At 41.7% G+C, this 17038-nt stretch overlaps 2 protein-coding genes across 6 annotated transcripts in view; both read right to left on the bottom strand.

The window, feature by feature from the left end:
* The window catches only part of LOC118399362 (echinoderm microtubule-associated protein-like 6), an 88028-nt gene extending 77679 nt beyond the window's left edge, over positions 1-10349 (bottom strand). For all 4 annotated transcript variants that reach the window (XM_052475277.1, XM_052475285.1, XM_052475278.1 and 1 more), the window contains exon 1: positions 9032-10349. In XM_052475277.1, coding sequence (XP_052331237.1) covers positions 9032-9228 — 197 coding nt within the window. In that variant the 5' untranslated portion in view covers positions 9229-10349. The remainder of the gene's footprint in view (positions 1-9031) is intronic.
* A 5073-nt stretch (positions 10350-15422) lies between these two features.
* The window catches only part of LOC118399352 (spectrin beta chain, non-erythrocytic 1), a 119068-nt gene continuing 117452 nt past the window's right edge, over positions 15423-17038 (bottom strand). For both annotated transcript variants that reach the window (XM_035795379.2, XM_035795370.1), the window contains 2 exons: positions 16995-17037; positions 15423-16807 (listed from right to left, as the gene is read on the bottom strand). In XM_035795379.2, coding sequence (XP_035651272.1) covers positions 16604-16807; positions 16995-17037 — 247 coding nt within the window. In that variant the 3' untranslated portion in view covers positions 15423-16603. The remainder of the gene's footprint in view (positions 16808-16994; position 17038) is intronic.

Raw genomic sequence — 17038 nt, 5'->3', positions numbered from 1 at the left:
TTGTGCAGCCAGACTTATTTGTCATTCCTTTTGCCTCAACCCTCTCAACCATAACATTTTCCAATTCCTCAAAAATTCATGGGAATCTAACAGTTTTTACAGTCATTTTCTTAATGGGTGCATGTTTATTAGTAACTGGGATAAGCAATTTGTAAATATGTCAAGTGCTCCTCCTCCTTTTTGCTCCTCATTACACGCCACAGACCAACAAATATTCTTCACATCAACAACATAGGAATCACTACAAAACTTATTGTATGACCTCTTATACACTATATTAGGCCCAGCTTTTAGAACTGTGTTTTTCCTAGATATGGCTATTATATTGTGATCACTATATCCCATGGATTATATCCTATGGACTGCTTTAAAGCAAATATCTGCAGCATTAGTAAAGATGTGATCAATACATGTTGATGATTTAATTCCTGTTCTGTTTGTAACTACCCTGATAGGTTGACTGATAACCTTAACCAGGTTGCAGGCACTGGTTAGAGTTTTAAGCTTTTTCTTTAGTGGGCAGCTTGATGAAAGCTAGTCAATATTTAAATCATCCAGAAAATATACCTCTTCATACATTATCAAACATATCACACGTTATCCAGATACTGACTGCTAGCACTTGGTGGTCTATAGCAGCGTCCCACAAGAATGGGCATTAGGTGAGGCAGATGAACCTGTAGCCATATGATATGAATGTGTGTCTTGGCGGAGCAATCTGTCAACAAGACAAGCTGTGTGTCAACAAAGTATATAATCGACGTGTCATCAACGTAATCAATATGTAGTCATAACCACCCACGCAGTTACAATGTGTGTTTGTGAGACAGCTGGGCCCAGCTACACAGACAACCAATGGAATATCCCAGCACCTTTTATTAAATCATGTTTAATATACTGTAACATTACCAATCATTATCAAGTCCAATTAACATAAAAGAAAACATGCATTACCACTGAGAGAAAATTCTTGGACTCCACATTTTCTTTCCCTTTCCACCCATCTATTTTTCAAAGGACTCCATATTCTAGAGAGGGAGAGAGATGAGCCAGTAAAGGTCAGCGGCTCATTTGAAGTCTTCAGCTCCGTGAAATCAGGAGCACTTAGAGCCCAGCCTGGTGTTAATGGAGCATCATGGGAGCAGCTATCCGTCCGCCTCTGATCCAGTCATTAACCCTGATTAATGACACCTCCCCCTCCACACACACACACACACACACACACACACACACACACACACACACACACACACACACACACACACACACACACACACACACACACACACACACACACACACACACACACACACACACACACACACAAAGACACACACCATCAGCAATCCATGCCCATCTCCTAGTCTCAGCATGCTCTTTCTAATAAAGCTGATATTGTGGTGTCCCAGTCAGCCTCAGTAATGTATGCAAAGGTCATGAGGAGGAGACAGGATGGGGCAGTGGTGGGGAGAGGTTGATGGGGTCTTTGTATTTTCAATACTAGCCTTTTCAATCAGTGATACTACATAAAACAAATATAATCAACCATGTCATTGCACTAGCGTAATTGAATGACGTCCTGGTGTAAGATTCCAGCTGGTTGATAAGTTGTAAAATAGTTGTAATAGCTTGTGACTAGGCTATATAAAGATTTTGCCAAAATAAATTAAAATAAATGTCAATAATAATTGTCACATAAAACAGATAGATGCAACGAAATGTGTTGTTTTACAGGTTCAGCCATAGTAGTACAGCACACCTGTAGCAAATTAGGGTTAAGTGCCTTGCTCAAGGGCACATCGGCAGATGTTTCACCATGTCGGCTCAGATAGTTGAACCAGCAACCCTTCGGTTACTGGCCCAACACTCTAACCGCTAGGCTACCAGCCACCCTTCAAGACTAGACTGTGGAGTGTGTGAATGTGACAGTAGACTGTAAAGGTCTAGTTTAAAGACTTGCTTGTCTGAGCATGAAAGGGCTGTATGAAAGTGTGGTTGTGACCCGGTTCTTCCTACTTCTGTCTGGCTGGCAGTGACAGATGCATCCGGAGCCGGGTTCTGCCCTGCAGCACTGACCGAAATGGGACAGCAGAGGGAGGATAGAGAACCAGAGCATGAGAGGAAGCAGTGGCACAGCCCGTCCGCGGCCAGGCAGGGGACGCCAGCCAAGGGTACGACACTGTGAAACACACCAGCCGGGGCCACAAGCACCAGTCACTTCCAGACAGAAAGACACATAAGAATAACTCACAACTGAACCGGAGTTTAGCAAGAGCTTTTTTTCTTCTCTTTTTTGATTGCCCTTTTGTATCTGCCAAGGGCATGCATGGCTGTATGTAGCCTCGCTACTTTTATAGCCTCGCTACTGTATATAGCCTGTCTGTTTACTGTTGTTTTATTTCTTTACCTACCTATTGTTCACCTAATAACTTTTTTGCACTATTGGTTAGAGCCTGTAAGTAAGCATTTCACTGTAATTCACTGTTGTATTTGGCGCACGTGACACATAAACTGATTTGATCTCCATACGTTGGTATTACCTTAAGGATACAGCTGTTTAAATGGAGAGCATTCAAGAACCCGTTGACCTTAAAACCACTGTAATTATACATCATTTTGTACTGTGCCCATCACTGACTCCAACACTGGGTGTCTCTGTGTCACATCATACACAGTACCACAGCATTAGGGTAAAGGTCATCTCGGTTAACCCAGAACTAAAATCTGGCATAATTTGGTCAGATGTGTTTACGTAGTCTGTCCACGAGAGATTTGGATAAAGGCATCTACAATGGTGACTATTTTGTTGCAAGGGTACATGGAGAAAAGGAGATAAGGTCTGAAATAGTACTGAAAGTGGCTGGGTAATTCTAAAGCCTCTCATATAGGACACTGGAGTGTGTCCTCTTGAAAATAAGAGTCCTGAGGTAGGGGTTAACTTGAGACCACGTAGCAAATCACAGTGTGAGTACCAGACTTCAATTCAACTTCAATTAGAGTAGGCAGCAGACAGACAGCAGCACATCCCTACACCAAGAAATAATAACGTTGAGCTCAAATTGGAAAAAGGAAACGACCTTAAGGTGCTGTGTGTATGTACTGTGATAATGAGAATGCATGTGACGTGTACAAGCCATGGAGCAGGGGCTACATTATTGGTATTCCTATAATGACTCCCTAACCATCCCTCTGCAAAAACATATCTGCCTGCATGGACACACAGAAATGCACAGATGTGGAAACGCAGGCAGGAGTATAGACACCATCTGCATGCACACACATAGACAATGACACAGGGACACACATACATGAACCTCATTACCCCCCACCCACAAGCCATCTTTTCAACAGCCTGATACATTTCACTTTCAGATGCACTCAATGCAGACGGGCCAATCAATAAATCCAATCTATTTTATGTCCTTTTTATGTCAGCAGTTGTCACAAAGTGCTTTACCGATACCCAGCCTCAGACCCCAAAGAACAAACAATGCAGATGTAGAAGCACAGTGGCTTGGAAAAACTCCTTAGAAGGTAGGAACCTAGGACGAAACCTAGAGAGGAACCAGGCACAGAGGGGTGGCCAGTCCTCTTCTGTCTGTTTTGGGTGGAGATTTAAGAGGCCATTAAGGCCTGTTTCAAGATGATGGTCCCACAGGATAATAACACTCATTTACCAGTACACGTCAATCATATAAGCTCAATGCTTTCTCTTCCTCTTCATATTCATAGTTGAAAGCAATCAAAGTCAGTGGGGAGACTTCTGCCTCTGTTGAGATGATGCCAGAGGGTCCTTCTAAAATAACTGCACCCTGTGTGAGATCAAGATAGTCAAACTCCGGAAACTTGTGATTGTGTAAACCCCTTCAGCCTTCATGGAGCTGTGGCACAAAGTAGGTCTGATTTAATGACATCTTAACTCACTCTGGGTCCTCATTCCATGATTCTAAAGAGGATGTTGATCTTGAGGATGTCTTAGCAAAGTAACACCAAGGACAACATGAAAATGTTTCTTTACCTAACTGTAAAGAAGGTGTAGAGCAGGTATTCCCAAACCCCCTGGGTGATTCACGTGATTCACATTTCCTCAGCCACAGTGTGTTATATGTGCAAAAGTAATATCTCACAACTCGATGAAACCTTCACTCTTGCGCAGACATTTAGAAGCAAAACATACCAACATAAAAAAATAAGTCACTGGAGATTTTTGAGCAAGAATTATGATGACTTTCGAGTAGTAAGACATGTATAAAAGCAACAGATAATGTACCATTAATAAGAAAGGGCTAGAAGCGTCTTATATGGTGAGCTACCGAGTGGCTAGGACAGGCAAGCTCCATACTATTGTGGAAGACTTAATTCTTCCTGCTGCTGCGGATATGGCTGGGACAACGCTGGGGAAAAAGGCCAAAAAAACTATACAGACAATGCCTTCATCAAACAACACTGTTTTACGACGCATCAGTGACATGAAAGGAGATGTTTTGAAACAATTAATGGCGCAAAAGCTATGACAGGGAGACATAGTGGAGTGGTAACGTGCATGCAAGCAGTTGCTCCCGACACCACTTGGTTACACTGCAGCATCCACCGAGAGGCTCTTGCTGCCAAGGAAATGCCTGACAGCTTGAAAGAGGTTTTGGACACTACAGTGAAAATGGTTAACTTTGTTAAAGCAAGGCCCCTGAACTCTTGTGTATTTTCTGTACTATGCAATGATATGGACAGCAACTGTGTAATGCTTTTACAACATACAGAAGTGCGCTGGTTATCAAGGGACAAAGTATTGACACGTTTTGTTTAATTGCGAGGCGAGCTTAAAGTTTTCTTTACTGACCATCATTTTCACTTGTCGCTTACTTGATGACGAGTTTCTCACACGACTGGCCCATCTGAGTGATGTTTTTTCTCGACTGAATGATCAGAATCTAGGATTTCAGGGACTCCGCAACTATATTCAATGTGCTGGACAAAATTGAGGCTATGACTAAGAAGTTGGAGCTCTTCTCTGTCTGCATTAACAAGGACAACACACGGGTCTTTCCATCATTGTATGATTTTTTTGCGTGCAAATGAACTCAAGCTTACGGACAATGTCAAAATGTGATATAGCAAAGCACCTGAGTGAATTGGGTGCACAAATACGCACGTACATTCCTGAAACGGATGACACAAACAACTGGATTCGTTATCTCTTTCATGCCCTGCCTCCAGTTGTCACGATCGTCTAATGAATTAATGGACCAAGGCGCAGAGTACGTAGAGTTACACATTTTTATTAAATGAAACTCACAAAAACATTAAAGAGCAACGATCCCACAAAAACCAGTGGGGAAATGGCTGCCTAAATATGATCCCCAATCAGAGACAAACAGCTATCCCTCTGATTGGGAACCATACCAGGCCAACATAGAAATAAATGCACTAGATCACCCACCCTAGTCACACACCGACCTAACCAAAATAGAGACTAAAAAGACTCTCTATGGTCAGGGCGTGACACCAGTCCATTTACTGATATCTGAACAAGAGAGCCTCGTTGAAATTGCAATAAGCTATTCTGTGAAAATTGAATTGAATCAGAAGCGACTGCCAGATGTATGGATTGGGCTGCGCTCAGAGTATCCTGCCTTGGCAAATTGCACTGTTAAGACACTGATGCCCTTTGCAACCACATACCTATGTGAGAGTGGATTCTCAGGCCATCACTAGCATGAAAACTAAATACAGGCACAGACTGTGAGTGGAAAATGATTTAAGACTGAGACTTTCTCCAATACAACCCAACTATGCAGAGTTATGTGCATCCTTTCAAGCACACCCTTCTCATTAATCTGTGGTGAGTTATTCAGAATTTTCGATGAACAAATAAGGTTTTATATGTAAGATGGATAAATAAAGAGCAAAATTATTGAATATTATTATATTACTATTTGTGCCTTGGTCCTATAAAAGCTCTTTGTCACTTCCCACAAGCCGGGTTGTGACAAAAACACACACTCACTCTTATGTTTAATAAATGTATCGTATAGTGTGTGTGTGGCAGGCTTACAATTATGGCAAAAAAACAACAATTGAGAGTGCGCTGACCCTGGTGCTAGAAGGGGCATGCAGCTGGAGGTTTAAATGTTTGAAGGGGTAAGGGAATATAAGAAGTTTGAGAACCACTGGTCTAGAGCACAGAAAATCCATGTAGTAAAAGACCAGAAAATGGCCATTGACACACCACAGGGAAAGCTCTGATAGGCCCTTGTGACAAAGCCAAGCCAGTCCAGAGTAGATAATGCAATATGCTATAAGGTTACATGCTGTAATCACATTACAACTACATACTGCAATTTATTGACGCATGGCAACATTGGGTAAATGAGTAGCCCAACTTATTGATGCTAGGTGCTAATTGTGTTCTTTTTTTCCTGTTTAAAAAAGTTCGGGAAATTTTACTCACTTTTTCTCCCCAATTTCATGATATCCAATTACGATCTTGTCTCATCACCTCAACTCCCCAACGGGCTCGGGAGAGGCAAAGGTCAAGCCAATCGTCCTCCGAAACATGACCCGCCAAACCGCACTTCTTTACACCCGCCCCGCTTAACCCAGTATCCAGCCGCAGCAATGTGCCAGAGGAAACATCGTTCAACTGACGACTGAAGTTAGCCTGCAGGCGCCCGGCCCACCGCAAGGGGTCGGTAGTGATGCCTCATGTCTCAAGCAGTGCCTTAGACCGCTGAGCCACTCGTGAGGCCCCGTTTGGAGAAATCCGCAATACTTGTATATCACTCACAGATTTTGCGATAAAACTCTAAGTATTTTAGGCTACATGGAAATAACATGAAATAACATATTTAACATGGTACATCGAAATAGGCTCTCCAGCTCTTTCCGAAACATGGGAAAGGTACCAACACTTCTGTGTAGATGAAGCTGATCTGTATACTGGACGTTATCATTCATCACATCCATTGAATATGCAATGGGGTCTCTCCGAGTTCAGGTTCTGGCTGTTTCAATGGTTTCCCAGAGCATCTAGGTCCAGTGCTCCAGCTACCCTCAATATTGAGTGACTGACATGTATGACTAGAGAATGTGTAACAGGCATAAACAAGTTTTAATCAACTATTCAATAAAAGTGCACCACTAAACAAATCCACTATATCTAGATCTATATATTTCTGAAGGGGAGTAGGCCCAATTGTGTTACAAATCACAGTTTTTTTGTTGTTCAGTCCTGGCCATGGAGACATGTAATAACTGTTCAACAGCGGGGAGTGTCCACTGAAAAGGCCTTTATTCAGAAATTATAGGCCCAACATGGATTTAATTCATCAATATGACTGGCGCAATCACAGACCTAATCCATCAATACAACGACTGTGATAAAGTGTCTGCAGTAGAATGATTCCCTGACAGAGTGGAGAGAAATAACAGTGGACTATTTAAAACCTTTTCAACAAGGCTGGTAGCCTAGCGGTTAGGAGCGTTGGGCCAGTAACCGAAATGTCACTATTTAGAATCCATGAGCCGACTAGGTGAAAAATATATCGATGTGCCCTTGAGCAAGGCACTTAACCCCGATTGCTCCTGTAAGTCGCCCTGGATAAGAGCGTCTGCTAAATGACTAAAATGTTATTGTAACCAAAGTAGATGGGGATGGATTGGTGTTACAATCTCACCAACACTGTAGGCTTCAACCAGTTTGATTGTGCTCTGTGACCTCAGGAGGACTTTGCATTGACTAGCTATGAACAGCGGCTTTGCAGTGAGCCTTGTCGTTTCAAGCATGACTGAGGACAACTACAGACCAGGGCTTATCATGTTTGTGTTTGGGTTGTTACTGTGGTTTGCTGGCACCAGCTTGGCTTGCTATCGCTGAGCCACAACAAAGACCATCTGCACTGCCAGCTCAAGCTCTCAAAAAAATACTATATTTGCATACAGAATCAAGAACTATACATTTCACACATCCACCAGCCTCAACCCCTCTCCAGTGTGTGCTTTTACAGGGGGCACTGCTGCTGTAGTTGCAGGCATCCAAGGGAGACAAGAGCTTTTAAGGGCCTTTTTGGCTCTTGAATAACTATTTGGGTGAGGAACTGTTGGCCAGCTCCATGCTTTCAAATCATCATGGTTGCTGACTCAAAAAGCAAGGAGCTGTCCACCAACTGGTGGCACTGAAATGGCTGTTTTGACATAGGTAGACGTGATGAGAGATCTAAGGAAAGTCATAGTACAAATAGTATGATCTCTGTGAATAGAATTCTTGCAACGACTCCCTTGGGTTATAGGCTCTCTGGACAGGCGAGGCTACACATTACTTCTGCACAGTGACGGCTCACATGGCCACTGGACAGAGCAACACTGGAGTGATGCCATGGGTCAATTTATTGCTTTAATTAAGCAATTCATTAAGATCCACAGATTCAATCAAATGTGTATGTGATTTTGATAACTGGCTAAGAGAGGGGCCGAGGAAATGTTATGTTTTAAAGTTGATCAGCTATGTGAACCGTAGTCACTTAGCAACCACCAGGTGCTCTACCTTAGAGACTGCTGCCCTATGTACATAGTCAATGAACACTGGTCATTTTAATCATGTTTACATACTGTTTTACACCACATTATATGTATATACTGTATTCTAGTCATGGATCCTCCTATATAACTACTGCTGTACACACCTTTTCTATTCTTATAATGTCCATACAGTCTTTATACACCATTATATATATATAGGATTATATTTTTACTTTGAACACTGACATTGTTCATTCTGATATTTCTTAATTTCTTTCTTTTTACTTTTTGTTTTATGTCTGTATTGTTTTGTATTGCTATGCATTACTGCACTGTTGGAGCTAGAAGCATTTAGCTGCACCTGCGATAACATCTGCAAATCTGTGTATGCGACAAAGAAACTTTGATTTGAAATTATTCATATTTTACACTTGTGCGCATTTTGTACGTATTTTACGACATACTTGTTGGTGTTCATTGGCTGTAGGTAAAGCGATACATTCCAAGTAACACTCACCTTATAATGTCATCGTTGTGACCCAGGTAAAACTTCTGAGTGTGTTCTCTGGTATTGTAAACCACGCCGACTCCAGCCACGAAATAGACCACTTCTTTCCCAGCGGTGTAGTACAGGTTGTTTCGGCATTGATGCCCTCTGTACCCGTAGATCCATTCTAATCTCAATTGGCAACGCGGAGCAGTCCGATCCGCCATTATATTTGACAACTGGTTTCTTTTGTGAATTATTCCACTCTAAAGTAGGCTACACGACAACAGGGACCGCAGACATGCATATGCAAAGTTTATGGAAAAGTGACTGATAAAATGAGAAAAATCCTAACAGATGCCATTTTCCTGTAGTCTAGGCTATCGATTTTAAAATTCATTCCCGCATTCTACAGCAGATGTGCACATTGCGTTTTGAAGAAATACCAGCAAGGACACGACACCACACACCTCAGGTCTATTCATCATTTTTGCTTTTAAAAACTGTGTTGCCTGAATGGTTACTATGTTAGGCTACTCTTAGAGACTGTGAATTAATGCATTATTTTCATCATAAAAAAATATGTTTTCACTCTTACCATGATGTATTACTAAAGTTAATTTACTCCACATTAAATGCTATTTTATATGTATTTAAAATGGGTTCCTTTTCAAATGACAACGAAAACAGAAGAACTGGCCAAATAAACAAACAGCAAATGAACACAATTGCTAGAGGATTCGGCTGCTGCTGAAATATAATCCGGACACTAATCCTCAACTGTAACACCAGCCATAGTTACTATGGTTTTATACAATTCCCAAGACAATAACTAACAACTAAACATTTCAATCAAACAAACACGTAGAAAATAGGGCGAACATGCAATCTGTCTGTCGTCAATTGGCAAATCTGGTTTAAGTAAATCCAAGAGTCGAAGTATTGTGAGGAATTACGGATTTTCACTGCAAATCACTCCGACAGAGTGCAAACTGTCTGACAGCCACAGCTGGTTCGCCGCTGTCAGAGTGAAGGCGCCCCAAAATGCAAATTATATGATAACTTCCGTGCAGAGGCAAACAATCTATGGGTTTCAAAACACAGTCGCTCACCGCGCGACTCCGTCGCATCTCCCGCATCTCAAATGGATTGATGAAAATAGGGATTCCGTGCGGCAAGCGACAGAAGCCTATTACTCATAAGGGCGAATGACAGGCGATGCCTATGATAAACCGGGGTGGAAAACTGAGCAGAGGTCTAGTACTGTGTTATTCATTGCGTATTAATATTAATGTAGTAACGTAATGGAGACTTTCCCCATCAAGTATTTAGCGTAATATTTTTCAGAACAGCCTCTCTCTATTTTCGAAATGCTATTACCACGTCGCTCTGCGAGCCACCCCTGCCCTGCCGCCGACGTTAAGGGGCCAGCTGCACTGGTTTATGGGTATTGATGTATTTATGTCTGTGGCATCCCCTCTCTCATTGGTCCAAAACATTGAAAACTACAACTACCAGTCAGCAGTGCTAAAGCGCTATCCAAGGTCCTGAAGACCCAAAGATACAACAAAACATCGGTTAGCTATGAAAACAGAATGGCAGCTTCTGCGATCAGCAATAATTGAGTAAATTCATATGATAGAAATGTACTTTGATTTAATCATCATTTTAGGCCCCAATTAAAATAAAGGCATTACACTGAATAGGAACTGACTGAATCGAATAGCAACTGATAAATGTTTTTTGTAACAAGTTGGATAGTCGATGATATTGGAGTTCAATCGCGAATAGGAAACTAAATTGGATGTAATAATTTAGCCTGAATAATATTAATATCAGGATTTATCAAAATGGAGAGAGTTGAACCAAAGGGAGTCCTCAACACACATGTGATACTTTAGATCATACACAGATGCATTCTAGAACGGAATATCTATTGGATCCATGGCTCTCAAAACTGAACACCAGTAGCCTATGCTACATTTTCTGTAAAAGGTTGAACAACCATAACCCCTTACTTATTATTCATATGCCACTCTTTGACTGGGGCGGTAGGTAGCCTTGTGGTTAGAGTGTTGGGCCAGTAACAGAAAGGTTTCTAGATTGAATCCCCAAGCTGACAAGGTAAAAACCTGTCAATCTGCCCCTAAACAAGGCGGTAGGCCGTCATTGTAAATACGAACTGACTTGCCTAGTTAAATAAAGGTTTAAAAAAAAATCCCTTACATGTTATATATGGAACAAGAGGTCTTTCTAGATGGAAGCTGGACTCTTGGAATGGATGTTATGTAGATTGTTCTCAAATGCTAAGTAGAGCATGCCATTGCCAGCCCCTTAGACAGCCCCTTAGACAACGGTGACAGACTTTACTGGAGAGCCAGCGCAATCTACCGTGCCATTCTTAGGGCCTCATATAGGGCTCTCTGTGAATATGTTGCAAGTGAGAGGAGTTGGCTGAATTAATATTATTCTTGCACACTAACAGTCATGTTCACAAAGACCTTGACTGACAACTCCCATGGGACTCTAGCGGCTTACCGATTCCTCAACATAGCAACTGCTCGAGGTTTGTATTACTGCTCCACCCAACCCAAGATCTGCTTGTGCTTAGCCAACTCCTCTGACGTTTGTTGCCATGCACGCCATCAAGCATGGATGGTATGAGAATTATTGATAGAGGCATTGGATAAAGCACAAAAGGAACTGGCTATAACCTATATACAGTAAGGTCCATTATTGGCACCCTTGATAAAGAAGAGCAAAATATACTATAAAATAATTACAATACAAATAGGGAGCTATATTGTATGCTAAAAAAAGGTACAATTATATTATATTATTTTATACTAATACAATTGCTATTATTCATTGCATACAGTCTTTTTTCTTGGCTTTATCAAGGGTGCCAATAATCTGATCGGACTATATACCATACTATGCCCCAACCAGCCTGACCTTAGCATCAGAATAAGCTTCTATATCACTGCGAAGCTTAATCTAACGATGACAACTGTTCATGTTGTCATGGTGCTGGGAGGGAGACAAAGCACTTGTTATACTTCCTTATGGTTTATAATTTGGTTGATGGCCTAATGTTACTTTGTTATAATACATAATCCCCTCCCTCACTCCTCTAACCAGGGCATGCTGGGTGATTCTGTAAAAATAAGAGATGTTCTATGTTTGTGGTTAATTTCATGCACTATTTGTGTGCAATCAAGCATATAATTAAGTATTAGACAAGACTACTGTCTTGAATCCTGCCTCATATTCCTTGTGACTAGTAAAATAAAAAATACTACAGATGCACAAAGTAATTGCATGTCACTGTTTGAATTGATGCAGTGGATAACTAGCTTCAAATTGTATTGATTTGTTGAGCACATGAATCCAAATGGGTATTCTTGGGTCTCGACCCCGCCCTGTGCAACTGGCTACTGGACTTCCTGACGGGCCGCCCCCCGGTGGTGAGCGTAGGTAACAACATCTCCACCCCGCTGATCCTCAACACTGGGGCCCCACAAGGGTGCGTTCTGAGCCCTCTCCTGTACTCCCTGTTCACCCACGACTGCGTGGCCATGCATGTCTCCAACTCAATCATCAGTGGTAGGCAGTGGTAGGCTTGATTACCAACAACGACGAGACGGCCTACAGGGAGGAGGTGAGGGCCCTCGGAGTGTGGTGTCAGGAAAATAACCTCACACTCAACGTCAACAAAACAAAGGAGATGATTGTGGACTTCAGGAAACAGCAGAGGGAGCACCCCCCTATCCACATTGATGGGACAATAGTGGAGAGGGTAGTAAGTTTTAAGTTCCTCGGCGTACACATCACGGACAAACTGAATTGGTCCACCCACACAGACAGCGTCATGAAGAAGGCGCAGCAGCGCCTCTTCAACCTCAGGAGGCTGAAGAAATTCGGCTTGTCACCAAAAGCACTCACAAACTTCTACAGATGCACAATCGAGAGCATCCTGTCGGGCATCCTGTCGGGTATCACCGCCTGGTACGGCAACTGCTCCGCTCACAACCGTAAGGCTCTCCAGAGGGTAGTGAGGTCTGCACAACGCATCACCGGGGGCAAACTACCTGCCCTCCAGGACACCTACACCACCCGATGTCACAGGAAGGCCATAAAGATCATCAAGGACAACAACCACCCAAGCCACTGCCTGTTCACCCCGCTATCATCCAGAATGCAAGGTCAGTACAGGTGCATCAAAGCAGGGACCGAGAGACTGAAAAACAGCTTCTATCTCAAGGCCATCAGACTGTTAAACAGCCACCACTAACATTGAGTGGCTGCTGCCAACACACTCACTCAACTCCAGCCACTTTATTAATGGGAATTGATGGAAATTGAAGTAAAATATATCACTAGCCACTTTAAACAATGCTACTTAATATAATGTTTACATACCCTACATTAATCATCTCATATGCATATACTGTACTCTATATCATCTACTGCATCTTTATGTAATACATGTATCGCTAGCCACTTTAATCTATGCCACTTTGTTTACATACCCTACATTACTCATCTCATATGTATATACTGTACTCGATACCTACTGCATCTTGCCTATGCCGTTCTGTACCATCACTCATTCATATATCTTTATGTACATATTCTTTATCCCTTTACACTTGTGTGTATAAGGTAGTATTGGTAGTTGGTTATTACTGCATTGTTGGAACTAGAAGCACAAGCATTTCGCTACACTCGCATTAACATCTGCTAACCATGTGTATGTGACAAATCAATTTGATTTGATTTGATTGCAGTGCAATATTTTTGATTGACAGGAGATACCTGGTTGTCAGGGTTGACAGAACAGACCTATCTACACAGTGTACAAAACATTAGGAACACCTTCCTAATATTGAGTTGCACCCCCCTTTGCCCCCAGAACAGCCTCAATTCGTCGGGGCATGGACTTTACAAGGTGTTGAAAGCATTCCACAGGGATGCTGGCCCATGTTGACTCCATTGCGTCCCACAGTTGTGTCAAGTTGGCTGGAAGTCCTTTAGGTGGTGGACCATTCTCGATACACACAGGAAACTGTTGACCGGTGCGCCTGGCACCTACTACCATGTTCAAAGCCACTTCAATCTTTTGTCTTGCCCATTCACCCTCTGAATGGCATACATACACAATCCACGTCTCAATTGTCTCAAAGTGTAAAACGTATTCTTTAACCTGTCTCCCCTTTCTCTACACTGTTTGAAGTGGATTTAACAGGTGACATTAATAAAGGATCTTAGCTTTCACTTTGATTCACCTGGTCAGTCTGTCGTGGAAAGAGCAGTTCCTAATGTTTTGTACACTCAGTGTATAATGTCCTTGTGTGAAGGGCAGTCTGAGTTCTCAGTTTACTGGTACTCTTGTGCCCTCTTGTGATAGAAGTGATGACGGAACGTCTCTGCTCTCTCCCAATACGAGAGATACTGGAGCATAGTTAATCTGATCATCTAAAAAAATATATATATCTATATATATCCCATACTCCTGTCCCCTCAGGTTGGCTGTTAGATTACTCAGAGGTGATAGAAAACTCTGCCAATGGGGTTACTTTGATGTTTAGTAGACAAATTATAATCTGTAAACACTGAGTCTTCTTTGTGGTCTTCTTTCATTCATGGTCATTGCTAAGAAAGGATTTCTAAATTAAAGCAAAATGGTTAAGAACTATGGTCCAATTATTTTACTCTCAGTTTTAATCATAGAGGATTCTCAAGCCTCACCCTAGATAGTCTTGCAAGGTCAAACACGGTATTCTCACATTCGTTTAGAGGCAAGCTTCACCCATATCCCCAAAAACGGACCAACCTAAATCCTGATGTTTGTAGAGGGGATAGAACTGGTCAATTTAACAGGCCACCTGTAATCTCAATAATCTATGCCATTTTGAGTTTTAACATACCCGAAAATCAAACTCAGCACGCTAAGCCATTTTACCAAACTGTTGCCCATAGTGTTCTTTCGTCTCATATTAAAACAAATTAAAAAGGTGTATTTGTATTTTTCCAGTGATATATTGTTTAGTTTTCTGCTAGCCTCTTACCCAGGCCTAGGTGTCTGGGAACGAGATATGCGTTCTGCAGAAATGTTCAACACTGGCTGTAAAATCTCCATAACGCCACTAGATGGTGCACACATTTAGGGGCAGTCAAAAATCTGTTGCCTAAATGAAGTCAAAGGAGACAGGATTTATTCTGCCATTAATTTCATTGTTACATCGTAATAGCTCTGTAATTGCTTGGTGGTTTTTTTAATGAATGAGAACATAGTGCTTGCACTGAATGAGGCATGATTTCATGAAAATGTATTCAATCGTATAGAAGCAGTAATGACATGAGGAATTGTTGCTGATTTGGTGTGACGCTGTAGTACTGAAAACACAAGAGACAGACATCATCTTAAAAGCAATTTAATGGATTTGCACATATTTAACAGAGAGGGCAAAAGTCTACGGGTGCAGTTCCATCTACATGTGACAATGGTCCATATTAAACTACATACCTAGAGGCGTCGCTATGGCAAACAAGCTTTCTCCCATCGTGGCATTGATTGTGCAATATGAAGAAATATTTCATTACAATAGTTACAGTGACAGAGAAATGCACACTATTTATCAAATAGCTAGAGAATGTAGCAAAATGATAATATGCGGTGCTATAGCCAACAAGCAAGCAACCTTATTCCAGTATTTGCCTTAGAATCCACTTTTCTACTTAACAACAATGCTTAAAGTGTTTATTGTTTTGTACATCTAATTTTTATACTTTGTACTAAATATATTTTAAACATACATTATAATGCAACTCAAATACATAGGAAAACAATGTTTAATAATGTTTTGAAAAATGACAGAAATAAACCTTCATGTGTGTTGTAGTTCTTCATGGATATCCAACATTCTGACTGGTTTTAGTAATTACTTGAGCCCGAGTAGGTATAGGATTACATTTTACAATATGATCTTTTCATTCAAATTAATGTCATACTACATTTTTGGAAAAAAAAGAGAGACTATATTGAAGCTTATAATGTTGTAGGGCTTGTTATTAGTAAGTGAAATGAAACGTTTTTTTAATAGTTTGTTATACACAAGTTATACACACAGTTCAAAGCACCGCTGACTTTGCTTTTCAACCGCAGAAGTCATCTTTCAATGATAGCCTCACAAAACTGAGGACAGACCCTAGAAACTACATAGAATTACAAAAAGAACTGGGGAAAAAACAACAAGTGAAAAGCAGAGATGAAAGCAGGAAAAGAGAGAAAATAGAAAGAAATCTTAACTAGAAACCCTATCCTGTTTTTCAGCGGCGACTTCTGGATGGTTTACAATGGCAGCTGCCCAAAGCATCAAATCTACCTTAACATAATTGTTTGTATTTTTTTGTGTTCCTTATCTTAAAAAAGAAAACACCATACTGTGGTCGACCTCTGAGCCCGGCTGTTGGATTGTTAGGCACAGAGTGTGGAGTTTTGGCTCTGAGCTTGCATGCTGGAGTCTCGCTTTAAGAGGAACAGGAGCAGGGGAGAGAAGAGAGAAGAGGAATGGCATTGAAGGGGCTGGGGAGGAGGATCTACTTCTTTTTGCTGAAAAGGCTGAAGCGTTTTTCTTTGTCTTTCTCGCGCTTGCCTGGGCTGGATTCGGTTGCCAGGGCAACAGAGGCGGGCAAGGTCTGGGCTCGGCTGGATGCGGGGGTGCTATGGCTGCTGGGGGTCATCTCGGTCTTATCAGAGGACGCAGCACTGGAGATGGCCTGCATCCACGAGTTCATCTCCTCCTGCGGCCCAGACGAGGATTTATCAGGACACACAACACAGATCACATCAATACAGCAACACTCAGACACCCACGTGATCCTCGTAAGAGACAAGGACTAAAGACAGCAAAGGATACACAACATTCACAGGAGGAAGATATTCTGTCCTTCATGCACAATGTACAAATTAAAAGCTAAGCAAGCTTACGTCATCTTTGGCTTGGAAGAGATACTCATTCCCATCTGTAGCTC

This window comes from Oncorhynchus keta, chromosome 2, assembly GCF_023373465.1.
Source record: "Oncorhynchus keta strain PuntledgeMale-10-30-2019 chromosome 2, Oket_V2, whole genome shotgun sequence".
NCBI classification, from domain to species: domain Eukaryota; kingdom Metazoa; phylum Chordata; class Actinopteri; order Salmoniformes; family Salmonidae; genus Oncorhynchus; species Oncorhynchus keta.
Note: the sequence above shows the minus strand (reverse complement) of the source record. Positions and strands in the feature narration are given on the sequence as shown.